This window comes from Lampetra planeri, chromosome 62 (genome assembly GCF_965212315.1).
Source record: "Lampetra planeri chromosome 62, kcLamPlan1.2.h2, whole genome shotgun sequence".
Lineage (NCBI taxonomy): Eukaryota > Metazoa > Chordata > Hyperoartia > Petromyzontiformes > Petromyzontidae > Lampetra > Lampetra planeri.
This window is the reverse complement of record NC_136168.1, coordinates 348,415-364,709: the sequence shown is the minus strand read 5'-3', so window position 1 is coordinate 364,709 and position 16,295 is coordinate 348,415. Positions and strand designations below refer to the sequence as shown.

The window sequence follows — 16,295 nt, the reverse complement described above, 5'->3', positions numbered from 1 at the left end:
CCAACCGAAAAACCACAGCTCGTGGGAGGCCGTTACGAAATCAAATCCGAGCGGCCGTCGCCGACCAATCAGAGCGCGTGGTTTCCCCCCATCCCCCTGATCCCCCCCCCAACTCTGTCCACCCGTCTCGCCACCGACCAATCACAGCGCGTGATCTCCCCCTAACTCCCACCCAAACTCCTCCATGACTCGGCTCGCGCCCCGGATACCGTCCGCTGATTGGGCCGCGGTCATGTGACGTAGAATTTAAATCTGTCGTCTGCCTGCAACGGACGGCACTTGCTTAGCGCCAGACGATTAGTACTCGCTCGGCTTGCTGCGGATGATTGCGATTGTTAATTTGTTGGTAACGTTGCAAACTTAAGGATGTCCTTCGCAAGGGCGCCTTTGAGACGCTTCAATGACGACTTGGGTAAGTGGGGTTTTTTGGTAAGCTCCCTACTGTTCGTTGACCACTGCTTAAGCAGGAGGGTAAGCTCTGTATACTGAAGAGCGGTTACCCGAAACGTCGCCTGTTATTTATTACGTCCGCTTAAGGTCGCATGCAGTGTTCGCGTTGTTGGGGCAGCGATGGCGTAGTGAGTGGTTAGCGCTGCACTGTTCGCGTCTCGCCTAGGTCGACTCGGCCTTAAATGAGTCCCTGGTGCGTGTGTAATTACGCAACGACTGCAGCAACGCTGGGGAGAGACAAAGGCGGCCGGGCCTTAGGAGGTGCTCGCTAACAGCACTTGCCCCAACAGGCGTTGTAGGCTATACGGGATGCCTTTTGCGTGCAATTAAGCTGTGGTCATGATCTAACTGGCTATAGTGCTGGATTATGTCGGTACTGTATAGTCGGGTGAGTTTCGTGTTAGAGGGAGCAGTGGTGTCGTGGTTGGTGCGCCGCGCTTTTAATCCGGCGATCCAAGTTCGATTCCCGCTCACGGCCAATACCAGTCATCGTTATTATTTGAACCGGTCCTGGGCCTCCCCAGGGTCGACTCAGCCTCAAATGAGTGTGGCGCAATGTATAAACATCGCCACTGGGGAGACAAAGGCGGCCGGGTGTGGTGCTGGCCACCCACCCCCCTCGTATGCCATGCCGGTCTTCATAGTTGCTCGCTAACAGCACTTGCCCTAACAGTCTGTTAAGGCTGCTAGGGCAATGCTGTGTAATTAAGCTGTGAACATCAGCCATGCTCTGTCGACGGTGGACATCCTCCATTTGGGACGCGTTCCGTTGGCGACTTCTCCGTTGTTCGTCTCGACCACGCGTCCCAGCAGCCCTCGATACAAAACCCAACACGACAGTCGGTAACACCGCGCGTTTGTGCTGGGCCTTGAATCGAATGGATAACATAGCTGCCAATCCATACGGTTTACCCATACTCATGTACAGGGAAATTGAGTTTGCATGTCCATACGGGGTACAGCCGTTTCAATGCGGGAAAAAACATGTTTTTGTCCATTTGTTTGTGTTTCTCCATTGTGATGGACTTGTAGGATGAACGTTGAGATGTTTAAGGCACGGGGTGACCAATAATGTCTGAATTGGTCTGATAAGGTAGGCACTGACAAGGGGGTTGACCGGTATGGGATACATATACAGTGTTCGACGTTTCGGGCAGTGTCTCAAATGCTTCTCGCATCTCCGATTAGCTACATACGGTGCGAAAAGCTCAACAGCGCATAGGTTGAGAGGCCAGAATAGACCCTGCATTGTAAGGCCGTACAGTTTCATGCACACGTGACGTTGTACAGCCTGGGTCTGTGTCTGTCGCGCTTAGGGGTTCAAGAATATCATTATTTACCAGGTAAGGCCTACTGAGCTATATACAGTAACTCTTTTTCAGAAGCGACCTGGCCACAAATTATAGCCCAATCAAGTGGCTTATATGCACATTTGTAACAGCCATATACTCTTAAACGCGTGATGTTGATTCTACTCGACCACGGGGAGAGAAACATGCAAACTTCAAATATACAGGTATCAGGGTCGGGATCGAACCCATGACTTCTTGTATGCCAGGCGAGGTATTTTATATCTCGCCACCACCGTGCCATGACCGTGTTGTAGACACTGAGATCCTACGTTCAAGCCTTGCATTTGGATGCCTCCACTATGTGTCTCTGTCTCCGTCTGTTTCTCTCGCAATGGCCCATCTTTATCATGGCACATATACAGAGGCCCGAAAAGAGATGACTTGATTCCAAGAGTTGGAGGCTGCATTTGTTTACATCATGGGGCCCTGATGAGAATCACATTGTAAACGCGTCTCCTGATGAGAACCCAAGTTGTTGAATAGACATGAATAGTGTGAGTAAGGATGCGCAGTTTGTACTTTCTCCCCCTGTTCTGCATTTGTTTCCTCCGGGTTTTCCGCTTTCCTCCCCCCATAGCTAAACCCACACGTACAGTGGAACTGCTTTTGGGAAAACCCATATCTCCAATGCTGAACAAAAATCCCTTGCAGATTCCCCAACTAGAATCTCGCAGCAAATATTGCTCCCCTACTGGCAAAAGACTAATACACAAGGACAGTTGCCATTGGGGGTGCCCCTCGGCTAGACCACACAGCAGCAACATCGCTCCCCCTACTGGGAACAGATTGGCAGGACCTTCCTTAAAGAGAGTCTTGAGACTCGGTGACGTTTCCCTGGGTAAACGCGTGAAATCATATCTGCAATACATTGAAAACTCTCTTCTGGAGGCGCATCGCTTTGTTTTTTTCACTATAAATGTCAGTTTTTAGAAAGCACTGGGGCCTTAATGGAAAATATGGAACAAAAACTGAAGAGGGCGTAGAGAAACATAGAGATGCATGCTGGGAATTACACAGGAGAGAGGAGTGCGTGGATAAGAGAACACAGAGAAGAGACATCCTCACATTGATCTTCATCCAGTAGTGGGTAGACCATTACGATTTCATCGAGAGACTGGAGAGGAACACATGAATTAGAGAATAAATACAGGTTTATGATATTCATTTCTCTAAACCTGCTCGAGCCTCCCGTAAATGACGCGACTCCTGTGTGGTCACCCCACTCTAAGCCCCTCCCCTCTCCCCACCGCTGCCCACTGAAAACTGACACGCTCCTCCTTTTTTCCTCCCCTCCTCATTATCACCTCCTCCTTGTCATCCCCAACATCTTAGCTGTGGTGATTCCTTCCCCGTCATTCTGCTGTCTTCCTGCCACTGATGTTGAGCCGTGCCACCCTCCACTTTGTCCATCTTGGGGAATTCCTTCCCACTATTCCTTCCCGTTCCCTTTCCTCCCATTCATTATAATCCACGGGTCTACTCCCCATGATGGTATAGCCACAGGTAACGCTGTTTTAACCAAACTAGGAGAAGCGAGCGAGGCCTGGGGAAGGAGATGTCACAGCTATAGGAGTGGTGGGGAGGGGGCAGGGTCGAGACTAATAACAGAGAGGCAGCCAAGGACCGGAACTTAGAGGAGTGTGACGACTACTGTGGGAGGAGATAGAGTGATGATGAAATGGGTGAATTGCTGCATCGCAGATTCGTGAGATGTGGCAGCAGTGGCTTGGGTTTAGAGTTATTAGGCCTTCATCACGGCTGGTGTTTTGTGTGTGTCTGGTTTTATGCAGGCTGCGCTCCTCCTCCGGGCACCTACGATGTGGAGACGACGTCAAAGACGAAGGGAGCCGTCTCTTTCCCTCGCGGGGAGCGGTTCCTGGGACCCAAAGGTACAGACGAGACTGGGTCCAAGATCCTCCACCCCATACCGGGCGTGGTGCTGGCCACCCACCCCCTCGTGTGCTGTGCCGACCTTCATTCGTGCTACTCCGAACAGCACTTGCCCAAACAGCCTGTTAAGGCTACTCGGTATCTTTGTATGTCTGCGTCTTCAGCCCTTGCTTATAGAGGCCAGTCTCTCCCTATCCTCCAGCACTACCTCTCAGATTCTCTCCATGCATCATCCCCACGTGTGGAGTACCTCCATGAGTTGTGCACTTTGTTGTTTTTGGTTGCTGATGGTGGTTGGTTACTGGCATACATGGCACAACAATACACTTGCACACAACGCCAGGGGTAGGATCATACTCGGCAACAACGCAAGCACCACCACTAAAGCAACATCAGCTACAGACACCACCATCAACCGACACGAATATCATAAACAACTACAGCCATATTCTCCACTACAACAACAGCTACAACCACCCACCCCCTCGTGTGCTGGCCTTCATTAGCTACTCTAAAACAGCACTTGCCACAACAGCCTGTCAAGTTTACACAGGTTCTTTGTGCATGCATATGAGCTTGCGTATATATAGTGGGGAGCGGTGGCGTAGCTATTAGTACGCTGATCTACAAACTCTGGGACACGGTCCATTTTCACTCACGGCCAACATTGGTGATGAATAAATACCCAAACATGGTCCTGGGCCTCCCCTAGGTCGATTCGGACTTAAATTAGTTTCTGGCATGGTGTGTACAACATCATCTCTGGGAAGACAAAGGCGGCCGGGTAGGACTAGGTCCCGGCCATACCACCCATCCACTTTGTGCTGACCTCTGCAGGCACCGCTTCTTGCCAACAGCACTTGCCCCATAGTCTGTTGCCCCTACACGGGGGACCTTTGCTTAGTGTGTGTGTGCGCGCGCGTATGCGCGCGCGTGTGCGCGTGTGCAGAACCAAAGCGGAGAGTGCTCAGCACGAGTACGTGCAGCAGTGTGGTGAGTTCTCCACTCTTTCGCTGTCGTTTCATTTAATAAAGTCACTCTGCAGCATGGGACAGGTTCCAACCCATGTCCGTGTGTTCGTGCGTGTGTCTCCATGCTAAACCAACCCGCTCCACCCTGTGACTGTTCGTGCGTCTGTCTCGGTCACCGTCCTGTGTGGTTCTCTGTGTGTGCGCGCACATGTATTTGTCCCCTGTCTCTCTGTTTCCCTGCACTATACTAACCCGCTCTGCCCCATGTCCAGAATTTGTCACAATTCTTGCAAAAATCGCCTGAAGCTGGTTGTAATAATCAGCAAAATTTCACGCTACTAAAATTGTAAATGTAGTGGATTTACTCTAACACACCGGTGTGCTGAAGTAGTAACTAATTGCCACGTTTTGTTTACGTGACAAACCTTACTAATTGGCTGTGGCGGGTTTAACGACATTTATGTGATCTAACCCAAATTTTTTTTTTTATGAATAACTAGCTTTACTGCCCGGCTTCGCCCGAGACTTGGATTCTTGTCTTGGATTAATACACGGCCTACGCGGAGGGTGGGGGGGATGCGTGACGTCAGCAGGCGCACTGCGTGACACTGCCGCATGTGGGTGACATCGCAGATGTGATGTCACCGCTCACTTGCCGTGTAAAATATATCCATTATTGCCCCCCCCCCCGCCCAAAAATACAAAAGTCTATTTTTATGCTTTTTGCATTGTGTACAGTCTGGAAGCTACCCACATGCCAAATTTCAAGTTTGTTGCATGTCAGGAAGTATGCTAAACATTTTGAACAGACACATTCACAAATTTCCCTTTTATGTATATAAATATTGGTCGTGAAAGCCTACTACGTGGTAAACTCATGCATTGTCACGTCGTGAAAGCGGCATCTGTCCGTGTGTGTATATCTTACCCCTCCACCCACCCCACAAAGGATTTCTCGTTCTGCCGACTCTCCTCCTCGTCCACCATCGGCGGGGACTCTGAGGAGGGGGAGGGTTCACCCGCCATACTCGGCAAGAGACAGAAAGGTCGGGCAGCGGCGGAGGGGGACTGTGTGGGGGTTGGAGGGGTACAATTTGTGGGGGGTTTGGGGGATACAATGTGGGGGGGGGGGTTGGGGGGGGTACAATGTGGGGGGGTTGCGGGGGAATTCTACGTAAAGGAGTCTTGGGATTGGAGTCTTGGGACCAGATATCGGGATTGGAATCTATGGCACCAGATCTCAGGATCAGAGTCTTGTGACCGGGTTTTGGGAATTGGAGTCTTGGGAATTGGAGTCTTGGGAATTGGAGTCTTGGGAATTGGAGTCTTGGGAATTGGAGTCTTGGGAATTGGAGTCTTGGGAATTGGAGTCCTGATTGTTACTCGGATGCCGAGTCTCAGGTATAGTCTCAAGGCTGCTTCAGGTGATGATAATCACTGTACCACACCTGGCACTACGTGCACTGTGAGGAGCGGTGGCACAACGGTTGGCACACTTTGCTGAGCCACGAACCGCAGCATAGACCCCAGTTCAATTCCACCAACACCCGGTGACGGTAACGATGATCTGAACGGGTCCTATACGGTGTGCATGAAACATCAGCACTGGGGGAGACGAAGGCAGGCAAGAGTGATGTTGGTCACTCGCCCCTTGATGTGTCCATGTCAGCCTTCATAGGTGCTCACTAACAGCGCTTGCCCCAACATCCTGTTAAGAGGCCATACGGGGAATCTTTGTTTTTTGTGGGTCTGAGTTTGTAGGTGTGAGTTGTGGGAGTGTGGATCTGCGTGTGTGTATGAGTGTAGCAGTGAGTGCACTGTGCTTTGAATCTGGCGATCCGAGTTTGATTCCCACTTGTGGCTACCACCAACACCAGTGACGATGATCTGAATCAGTCCTGGACCTCCCCAAAGTCGACTCACCCTCAAATGAGTATCTGGTGTGATGTGTAAATATTGCCACTAGAGAAACAAAAGGCCGCCGGACGTGGTGCTGGCCACACACCCCTCGTGTGCCATGTCGGCCTTCATAGGTGCTCACTAACAGCGCTTGCCCAAACAGTGTGAAGGCAATATGGGGGATATTTGTCTTGTGTGTGTGAGCGGTGGCGCAGTGGTTGTTGGATTGCACTATGAACCCAGCGACCCAAGTTTGATTCCAGCTCGTGGATAGTGATTATCTGTACTGGCTGTGGGCATCCCCTAGATCGACTCCGCCTCGAGGGAGACCAAAGGATCTTGTCTGCGAGTCTGGTTCTATTTGTGTGTGTTGGGCCTCCCCTAGGTCGACTCACCGTGAAGTGAGTATCTGGTGCGGTGTGTGCATGTGTGCAGGGTTGCTGAAGGACCTGCAGAATGAGAATAAGACTCTGCACACATACCTGGAACAGGTGCAAGAAGAGATGCAGGTGAAGTTGTCTCTCCTCGTATCTCTCCCTTTGCCTCTCCCGGTGGTTCTGTCAGTGTCTCTGCCTGTGTCTTTCTCTCTGTGCCTGTATCTCTCCTTCTGTGTCTCTCTCTTGCTCTGTTTGTCTCTCCTCTCATGTGTGCGCGTCTCTCTCTCCTGTGTGTGTGCACGTGCGCGTCTCTCTATCTCTTCTCCTGTGTGTGTATGCGTGTCTCTCTTCTCCTGTGTGTGTGTGCGCGTCTCTCTCTCTTCTCCTGCGTGTGTGTGTGTGCGCGTGTCTCTCTCTCTCTTCTTCTGTGTGTGTGTGTGCGCGTGTCTCTCTCTCTCTTCTCCTGTGCCTGTGTGTGTGTGCGTGTCTCTCTCTCTCCTCCTGCGTGTGTGTGCGCGTGTCTCTCTTCTCCTGTATGTGTGTGTGTGCGCGTGTCTCTCTCTCTTTTCCTGTATGTGTGTGTGTGTGCGCGTGTCTCTCTCTCTTCTCCTGTATGTGTGTGTGTGTGCGCGTGTCTCTCTCTTCTCCTGTATGTGTGTGTGTGTGTGCGCGTGTCTCTCTCTCTTCTCCTGTATGTGTGTGTGTGCGCGTGTCTCTCTCTCTTCTCCTGCGTGTGTGCGCGTCTCTCTCTTCTCCTGCGTGCGTGTGTGCGCGTCTCTCTCCCTTCTCCTGCGTGTGTGTGCGCGTGTCTCTCTCTCTTCTCCTGCGTGTGTGTGTGCGCGTGTCTCTCTCTCTTCTCCTGTATGTGTGTGTGTGCGCGTGTCTCTCTCTCTTCTCCTGTGTGTGTGTGTGTGCGCATGTCTCTCTCTCTTCTCCTGTATGTGTGTGTGTGTGCGCGTGTCTCTCTCTCTTCTCCTGTATGTGTGTGTGTGTGCGCGTGTCTCTCTCTCTTCTCCTGCGTGTGTGTGCGCGTGTCTCTCTCTCTTCTCCTGCGTGTGTGTGCGCGTGTCTCTCTCTCTTCTCCTGCGTGCGTGTGTGTGCGCGTGTCTCTCTCTCTTCTCCTGCGTGCGTGTGTGTGCGCGCGTCTCTCTCTCTTCTCCTGCGTGTGTGTGTGTGCGCGTGTCTCTCTCTCTCTTCTTCTGTGTGTGTGTGTGCGCGTGTCTCTCTCTCTCTTCTCCTGTGCCTGTGTGTGTGTGCGTGTCTCTCTCTCTCCTCCTGCGTGTGTGTGCGCGTGTCTCTCTTCTCCTGTATGTGTGTGTGTGCGCGTGTCTCTCTCTCTTCTCCTGTATGTGTGTGTGTGTGCGCGTGTCTCTCTCTCTTCTCCTGTATGTGTGTGTGTGTGCGCGTGTCTCTTTCTCTTCTCCTGTATGTGTGTGTGTGTGCGCGTGTCTCTCTCTTCTCCTGTATGTGTGTGTGTGTGTGCGCGTGTCTCTCTCTTCTCCTGTATGTGTGTGTGTGTGTGCGCGTGTCTCTCTCTCTTCTCCTGTATGTGTGTGTGTGCGCGTGTCTCTCTCTCTTCTCCTGCGTGTGTGTGCGCGTCTCTCTCTTCTCCTGCGTGCGTGTGTGCGCGTCTCTCTCTTCTCCTGCGTGCGTGTGCGCGCGTCTCTCTCCCTTCTCCTGCGTGTGTGTGCGCGTGTCTCTCTCTCTTCTCCTGCGTGTGTGTGCGCGTGTCTCTCTCTCTTCTCCTGCGTGTGTGTGCGCGTGTCTCTCTCTCTTCTCCTGCGTGTGTGTGCGCGTGTCTCTCTCTCTTCTCCTGCGTGTGTGTGCGTCTCTCTCTCTTCTCCTGCGTGTGTGTGCGTCTCTCTCTCTTCTCCTGCGTGTATGTGTGTGCGTCTCTCTCTTCTCCTGCGTGTATGTGTGTGCGTGTCTCTCTCTTCTCCTGTATGTGTGTGTGTGCGCGTGTCTCTCTCTCTTCTCCTGCGTGTGTGTGCGCGTGTCTCTCTCTCTTCTCCTGCGTGTGTGTGTGCGTGTCTCTCTCTCTTCTCCTGCGTGTGTGTGTGCGTGTCTCTCTCTCTTCTCCTGCGTGTGTGTGTGCGTGTCTCTCTCTCTTCTCCTGTATGTGTGTGTGTGTGCGCGTGTCTCTCTCTCTTCTCCTGTATGTGTGTGTGTGTGCGCGTCTCTCTCTCTCTCTTCTCCTGTATGTGTGTGTGTGTGCGCGTGTCTCTCTCTCTTCTCCTGCGTGCGTGTGTGTGCGCGTGTCTCTCTCTCTTCTTTTGCGTGCGTGTGTGTGCGCGTGTCTCTCTCTCTTCTCCTGCGTGCGTGTGTGTGCGCGTGTCTCTCTCTTCTCCTGCGTGTGTGTGTGTGCGTGTCTTTCTCTCTCTCTTCTCCTGCGTGTGTGTGTGCGCGTCTCTCTCTCTTCTCCTGCGTGTATGTGTGCGTGTCTCTCTCTCTTCTCCTGCGTGTGTGTGTGCGTGTCTCTCTCTCTTCTCCTGCGTGTGTGTGTGCGTGTCTCTCTCTCTTCTCCTGCGTGTGTGTGTGCGTGTCTCTCTCTCTTCTCCTGCGTGTGTGTGTGCGTGTCTCTCTCTCTTCTCCTGCGTGTGTGTGTGCGTGTCTCTCTCTCTTCTCCTGCGTGTGTGTGTGCGTGTCTCTCTCTCTTCTCCTGCGTGTGTGTGTGCGTGCGTGTCTCTCTCTTCTCCTGCGTGTGTGTGTGCGTGTCTCTCTCTCTTCTCCTGCGTGTGTGTGTGCGTGTCTCTCTCTCTTCTCCTGTATGTATGTGTGTGTGTGCGCGTGTCTCTCTCTCTTCTCCTGTATGTGTGTGTGTGCGCGTCTCTCTCTCTTCTCCTGTGTGCGTGTGTGCGTGTCTCTCTCTCTTCTCCTGCGTGTGTGTGCGCGTGTCTCTCTCTCTTCTCCTGCGTGTGTGTGCGCGTGTCTCTCTCTCTTCTCCTGCGTGTGTGTGCGCGTGTCTCTCTCTCTTCTCCTGTATGCGTGTGTGTGCGCGTGTCTCTCTCTCTTCTCCTGTATGCGTGTGTGTGCGCGTGTCTCTCTCTCTTCTCCTGCATGCGTGTGTGTGCGCGTGTCTCTCTCTCTTCTCCTGCATGCGTGTGTGTGCGCGTGTCTCTCTCTCTTCTCCTGCGTGCGTGTGTGTGCGCGTGTCTCTCTCTTCTCCTGCGTGCGTGTGTGTGCGCGTGTCTCTCTCTCTTCTCCTGCGTGCGTGTGTGTGCGCGTGTCTCTCTCTCTTCTCCTGCGTGCGTGTGTGTGCGCGTGTCTCTCTCTCTTCTCCTGCGTGCGTGTGTGTGCGTGTCTCTCTCTCTCTCTTCTCCTGCGTGTGTGTGCGTCTCTCTCTCTTCTCCTGCGTGTGTGTGCGTCTCTCTCTCTTCTCCTGCGTGTGTGTGCGTCTCTCTCTCTTCTCCTGCGTGTGTGTGCGCGTGTCTCTCTCTCTTCTCCTGTATGTGTGTGTGTGTGCGCGTCTCTCTCTCTTCTCCTGTGTGCGCGTGTCTCTCTCTCTTCTCCTGCGTGTGTGTGCGCGTGTCTCTCTCTCTTCTCCTGCGTGTGTGTGCGCGTGTCTCTCTCTCTTCTCCTGCGTGTGTGTGTGCGTGTCTCTCTCTCTTCTCCTGCGTGTGTGTGTGCGTGTCTCTCTCTCTTCTCCTGCGTGTGTGTGTGCGTGTCTCTCTCTCTTCTCCTGTATGTGTGTGTGTGTGCGCGTGTCTCTCTCTCTTCTCCTGTATGTGTGTGTGTGCGCGTGTCTCTCTCTCTTCTCCTGTATGTGTGTGTGCGTGTCTCTCTCTTCTCCTGCGTGTGTGTGCGCGTGTCTCTCTCTCTTCTCCTGCGTGTGTGTGCGCGTGTCTCTCTCTCTTCTCCTGTATGTGTGTGTGTGTGCGCGTGTCTCTCTCTCTTCTCCTGTATGTGTGTGTGTATGCGTGTCTCTCTCTTCTCCTGCGTGTGTGTGCGCGTGTCTCTCTCTCTTCTCCTGCGTGTGTGTGCGCGTGTCTCTCTCTCTTCTCCTGCGTGTGTGTGCGCGTGTCTCTCTCTCTTCTCCTGCGTGTGTGTGCGCGTGTCTCTCTCTCTTCTCCTGCGTGTGTGTGCGCGTGTCTCTCTCTCTTCTCCTGTATGTGTGTGTGTGCGCGTGTCTCTCTCTCTCTTCTCCTGTATGTGTGTGTGTGCGCGTGTCTCTCTCTCTCTCTTCTCCTGTATGTGTGTGTGTGCGCGTGTCTCTCTCTCTCTCTTCTCCTGTATGTGTGTGCGTGCGCGTGTCTCTCTCTCTTCTCCTGTGTGTGTGTGCGTGCGTGTCTCTCTCTCTCTTCTCCTGTGTGTGTGTGTGCGTGCATGTATCTCTCTTCTCCTGTGTGTGCGTGCATGTATCTCTCTCTCTTCTCCTGTGTGCGCGTGCGTGTCTCTCTCTCTTCTCCTGTGTGTGCGCGTGCGTGTCTCTCTCTCTTCTCCTGCGTGTGTGTGCGTGTCTCTCTCTCTTTTCCTGCGTGTGTGTGCGCGTGTCTCTCTCTCTTCTCCTGCGTGTGTGTGCGCGTGTCTCTCTCTTCTCCTGCGTGTGTGTGCGCGTGTCTCTCTCTCTTCTCCTGCGTGTGTGTGCGCGTGTCTCTCTCTCTTCTCCTGCGTGTGTGTGCGCGTGTCTCTCTCTCTTCTCCTGCGTGTGTGTGCGCGTGTCTCTCTCTCTTCTCCTGTATGTGTGTGTGTGTGTGCGCGTGTCTCTCTCTCTTCTCCTGTATGTGTGTGTGTGTGCGCGTGTCTCTCTCTCTTCTCCTGTATGTGTGTGTGTGCGCGTGTCTCTCTCTCTTCTCCTGTATGTGTGTGTGTGCGCGTGTCTCTCTCTCTCTTCTCCTGTATGTGTGTGTGTGTGCGCGTGTCTCTCTCTCTCTCTTCTCCTGTATGTGTGTGTGTGCGCGTGTCTCTCTCTCTTCTCCTGTGTGTGTGTGTGCGTGCGTGTCTCTCTCTCTCTTCTCCTGTGTGTGTGTGTGCGTGCATGTATCTCTCTCTCTTCTCCTGTGTGTGCGTGCATGTATCTCTCTCTCTTCTCCTGTGTGCGCGTGCATGTATCTCTCTCTCTTCTCCTGTGTGCGCGTGCGTGTCTCTCTCTCTTCTCCTGTGTGTGCGCGTGCGTGTCTCTCTCTCTTCTCCTGCGTGTGTGTGCGTGTCTCTCTCTCTTTTCCTGCGTGTGTGTGCGCGTGTCTCTCTCTCTTCTCCTGTATGTGTGTGTGTGCGCGTGTCTCTCTCTCTTCTCCTGCGTGTGTGTGCGCGTGTCTCTCTCTCTTCTCCTGCGTGTGTGTGTGCGTGTCTCTCTCTCTCTTCTCCTGCGTGTGTGTGTGCGTGTCTCTCTCTCTTCTCCTGCGTGTGTGTGTGCGTGTCTCTCTCTCTTCTCCTGCGTGTGTGTGCGCGTGTCTCTCTCTCTTCTCCTGTATGTGTGTGTGTGTGCGCGTGTCTCTCTCTCTTCTCCTGTATGTGTGTGTGTGTGCGCGTCTCTCTCTCTCTCTTCTCCTGTATATGTGTGTGTGCGCGTGTCTCTCTCTCTTCTCCTGCGTGCGTGTGTGTGCGCGTGTCTCTCTCTCTTCTACTGCGTGCGTGTGTGTGCGCGTGTCTCTCTCTCTTCTCCTGCGTGCGTGTGTGTGCGCGTGTCTCTCTCTCTTCTCCTGCGTGCGTGTGTGTGCGCGTGTCTCTCTCTCTTCTCCTGCGTGCGTGTGTGTGCGTGTCTTTCTCTCTCTCTTCTCCTGCGTGTGTGTGTGCGTCTCTCTCTCTTCTCCTGCGTGTGTGTGTGCGTGTCTCTCTCTCTTCTCCTGCGTGTGTGTGTGCGTGTCTCTCTCTCTTCTCCTGCGTGTGTGTGTGCGTGTCTCTCTCTCTTCTCCTGCGTGTGTGTGTGCGTGTCTCTCTCTCTTCTCCTGTGTGTGTGTGTGCGTGTCTCTCTCTCTTCTCCTGCGTGTGTGTGTGCGTGTCTCTCTCTCTTCTCCTGCGTGTGTGTGTGCGTGTCTCTCTCTCTTCTCCTGCGTGTGTGTGTGCGTGTCTCTCTCTCTTCTCCTGCGTGTGTGTGTGCGTGTCTCTCTCTCTTCTCCTGTATGTATGTGTGTGTGTGCGCGTGTCTCTCTCTCTTCTCCTGTATGTATGTGTGTGTGTGCGCGTCTCTCTCTCTTCTCCTGTGTGCGTGTGTGCGTGTCTCTCTCTCTTCTCCTGCGTGTGTGTGCGCGTGTCTCTCTCTCTTCTCCTGCGTGTGTGTGCGCGTGTCTCTCTCTCTTCTCCTGCGTGTGTGTGCGCGTGTCTCTCTCTCTTCTCCTGCGTGTGTGTGCGCGTGTCTCTCTCTTCTCCTGCGTGTGTGTGCGTCTCTCTCTCTTCTCCTGCGTGTATGTGTGTGCGTGTCTCTCTCTTCTCCTGCGTGTGTGTGTGCGTGTCTCTCTCTCTCTTCTCCTGCGTGTGTGTGTGCGTGTCTCTCTCTCTCTTCTCCTGCGTGTGTGTGTGTGCGTGTCTCTCTCTCTTCTCCTGCGTGTGTGTGTGTGCGTGTCTCTCTCTCTTCTCCTGCGTGTGTGTGTGCGCGTGTCTCTCTCTCTTCTCCTGCGTGTGTGTGTGCGCGTGTCTCTCTCTTCTCCTGCGTGTGTGTGCGTCTCTCTCTCTCCTCCTGTGTGTGTGTGTGCGCGTGTCTCTCTCTTCTCCTGCGTGTGTGTGCGTCTCTCTCTCTTCTCCTGCGTGTATGTGTGTGCGTGTCTCTCTCTTCTCCTGCGTGTGTGTGTGCGTGTCTCTCTCTCTCTTCTCCTGCGTGTGTGTGTGTGCGTGTCTCTCTCTCTTCTCCTGCGTGTGTGTGTGTGCGTGTCTCTCTCTCTTCTCCTGCGTGTGTGTGTGTGCGTGTCTCTCTCTCTTCTCCTGTGTGTGTGTGTGCGTGTCTCTCTCTCTTCTCCTGCGTGTGTGTGTGCGCGCGTGTCTCTCTCTCTTCTCCTGTGCCTGTGTGTGCGTCTCTCTCTCTCCTCCTGTGTGTGTGTGTGCGTGCGTGTCTCTCTCTTCTCCTGTGTATGTGTGTGCGTGCATGTATCTGTCTCTCTTCTCCTGTGTGTGCGTGTCTCTCTCTCTTCTCCTGTGTGTGTGTGTACGTGCGTGTCTCTCTCTCTTCTCCTGTGTGCATGTGTGTGTGTGCGTGCGTGTCTCTCTTCTCCTGTGTGCGTGTGTGTGTGCGTGTCTCTCTCTCTTCTGCGTGTGTGTGTGCGTGTCTCTCTCTCTTCTCCTGCGTGTGTGTGTGCGTGTCTCTCTCTCTTCTCCTGTATGTATGTGTGTGTGTGCGCGTGTCTCTCTCTCTTCTCCTGTATGTGTGTGTGTGTGCGCGTCTCTCTCTCTTCTCCTGTGTGCGTGTGTGCGTGTCTCTCTCTCTTCTCCTGCGTGTGTGTGCGCGTGTCTCTCTCTCTTCTCCTGCGTGTGTGTGCGCGTGTCTCTCTCTCTTCTCCTGCGTGTGTGTGCGCGTGTCTCTCTTTCTTCTCCTGTATGTGTGTGTGTTTGCGCGTGTCTCTCTCTTCTCCTGTATGTGTGTGTGTGCGCGTGTCTCTCTCTCTTCTCCTGTATGTGTGTGTGTGCGCGTGTCTCTCTTTCTTCTCCTGCGTGCGTGTGTGTGCGCGTCTCTCTCTCTTCTCCTGCGTGCGTGTGTGTGCGCGTCTCTCTCTCTTCTCCTGCGTGCGTGTGTGTGCGCGTCTCTCTCTCTCTCTTCTCCTGCGTGTGTGTGTCTCTCTCTCTTCTCCTGCGTGTGTGTGTGCGTGTCTCTCTCTCTTCTCCTGCGTGTGTGTGTGCGTGTCTCTCTCTCTTCTCCTGCGTGTGTGTGTGCGTGTCTCTCTCTCTTCTCCTGCGTGTGTGTGTGCGTGTCTCTCTCTTCTCCTGCGTGTGTGTGTGCGTGTCTCTCTCTCTTCTCCTGCGTGTGTGTGTGCGTGTCTCTCTCTCTTCTCCTGCGTGTGTGTGTGCGTGTCTCTCTCTCTTCTCCTGCGTGTGTGTGTGCGTGTCTCTCTCTCTTCTCCTGCGTGTGTGTGTGCGTGTCTCTCTCTCTTCTCCTGTGTGTGTGTGTGCGCGTGTCTCTCTCTTCTCCTGCGTGTGTGTGTGCGCGTGTCTCTCTTTCTTCTGTGTGTGTGCGCGTGTCTCTCTCTCTTCTCCTGTGCCTGTGTGTGCGTCTCTCTCTCTCTCCTCCTGTGTGTGTGTGTGCGTGCGTGTCTCTCTCTTCTCCTGTGTATGTGTGTGCGTGCATGTATCTGTCTCTCTTCTCCTGTGTGTGCGTGTCTCTCTCTCTTCTCCTGTGTGTGTGTGTACGTGCGTGTCTCTCTCTCTTCTCCTGTGTGCGTGTGTGTGTGCGTGCGTGTCTCTCTTCTCCTGTGTGCGTGTGTGTGTGCGTGTCTCTCTCTCTTCTGCGTGTGTGTGTGCGTGTCTCTCTCTCTTCTGCGTGTGTGTGTGCGTGTCTCTCTCTCTTCTGCGTGTGTGTGTGCGTGTCTCTCTCTCTTCTCCTGCGTGTGTGTGTGCTTGTCTCTCTCTTCTCCTGTATGTATGTGTGTGTGTGCGCGTCTCTCTCTCTTCTCCTGTGTGCGTGTGCGCGTGTCTCTCTCTCTTCTCCTGCGTGTGTGTGCGCGTGTCTCTCTCTCTTCTCCTGCGTGTGTGTGCGCGTGTCTCTCTCTCTTCTGCGTGTGTGTGTGCGTGTCTCTCTCTCTTCTGCGTGTGTGTGTGCGTGTCTCTCTCTCTTCTGCGTGTGTGTGTGCGTGTCTCTCTCTCTTCTCCTGCGTGTGTGTGTGCTTGTCTCTCTCTTCTCCTGTATGTATGTGTGTGTGTGCGCGTCTCTCTCTCTTCTCCTGTGTGCGTGTGCGCGTGTCTCTCTCTCTTCTCCTGCGTGTGTGTGCGCGTGTCTCTCTCTCTTCTCCTGCGTGTGTGTGCGCGTGTCTCTCTCTCTTCTCCTGCGTGTGTGTGCGTCTCTCTCTCTTCTCCTGCGTGTATGTGTGTGCGTCTCTCTCTCTTCTCCTGCGTGTATGTGTGTGCGTCTCTCTCTCTTCTCCTGCGTGTGTGTGTGCGTGTCTCTCTCTCTCTTCTCCTGCGTGTGTGTGTGTGCGTGTCTCTCTCTCTTCTCCTGCGTGTGTGTGTGTGCGTGTCTCTCTCTCTTCTCCTGTGTGTGTGTGTGCGTGTCTCTCTCTCTTCTCCTGCGTGTGTGTGTGCGCGTGTCTCTCTCTTCTCCTGCGTGTGTGTGCGCGTGTCTCTCTTCTCCTGTGCCTGTGTGTGCATCTCTCTCTCTCCTCCTGTGTGTGTGTGTGCGTGCGTGTCTCTCTCTTCTCCTGTGTATGTGTGTGCGTGCATGTATCTGTCTCTCTTCTCCTGTGTGTGCGTGTCTCTCTCTCTTCTCCTGTGTGTGTGTG

At 53.6% G+C, this 16,295-nt stretch overlaps 1 protein-coding gene across 1 annotated transcript in view; it reads left to right on the top strand.

Moving 5' to 3' along the window:
* The first annotated feature begins 214 nt into the window (after positions 1-214).
* Positions 215-16,295, top strand: part of LOC144736705 (uncharacterized) — a 32,555-nt gene continuing 16,474 nt past the window's right edge. Inside the window, exons 1-5 of the mRNA XM_078619319.1 lie at positions 215-412; positions 3,593-3,691; positions 4,642-4,685; positions 5,613-5,709; positions 6,998-7,071. Of these exons, the coding sequence (XP_078475445.1) occupies positions 367-412; positions 3,593-3,691; positions 4,642-4,685; positions 5,613-5,709; positions 6,998-7,071 (360 nt within the window). The 5' untranslated portion in view covers positions 215-366. The remainder of the gene's footprint in view (positions 413-3,592; positions 3,692-4,641; positions 4,686-5,612; positions 5,710-6,997; positions 7,072-16,295) is intronic.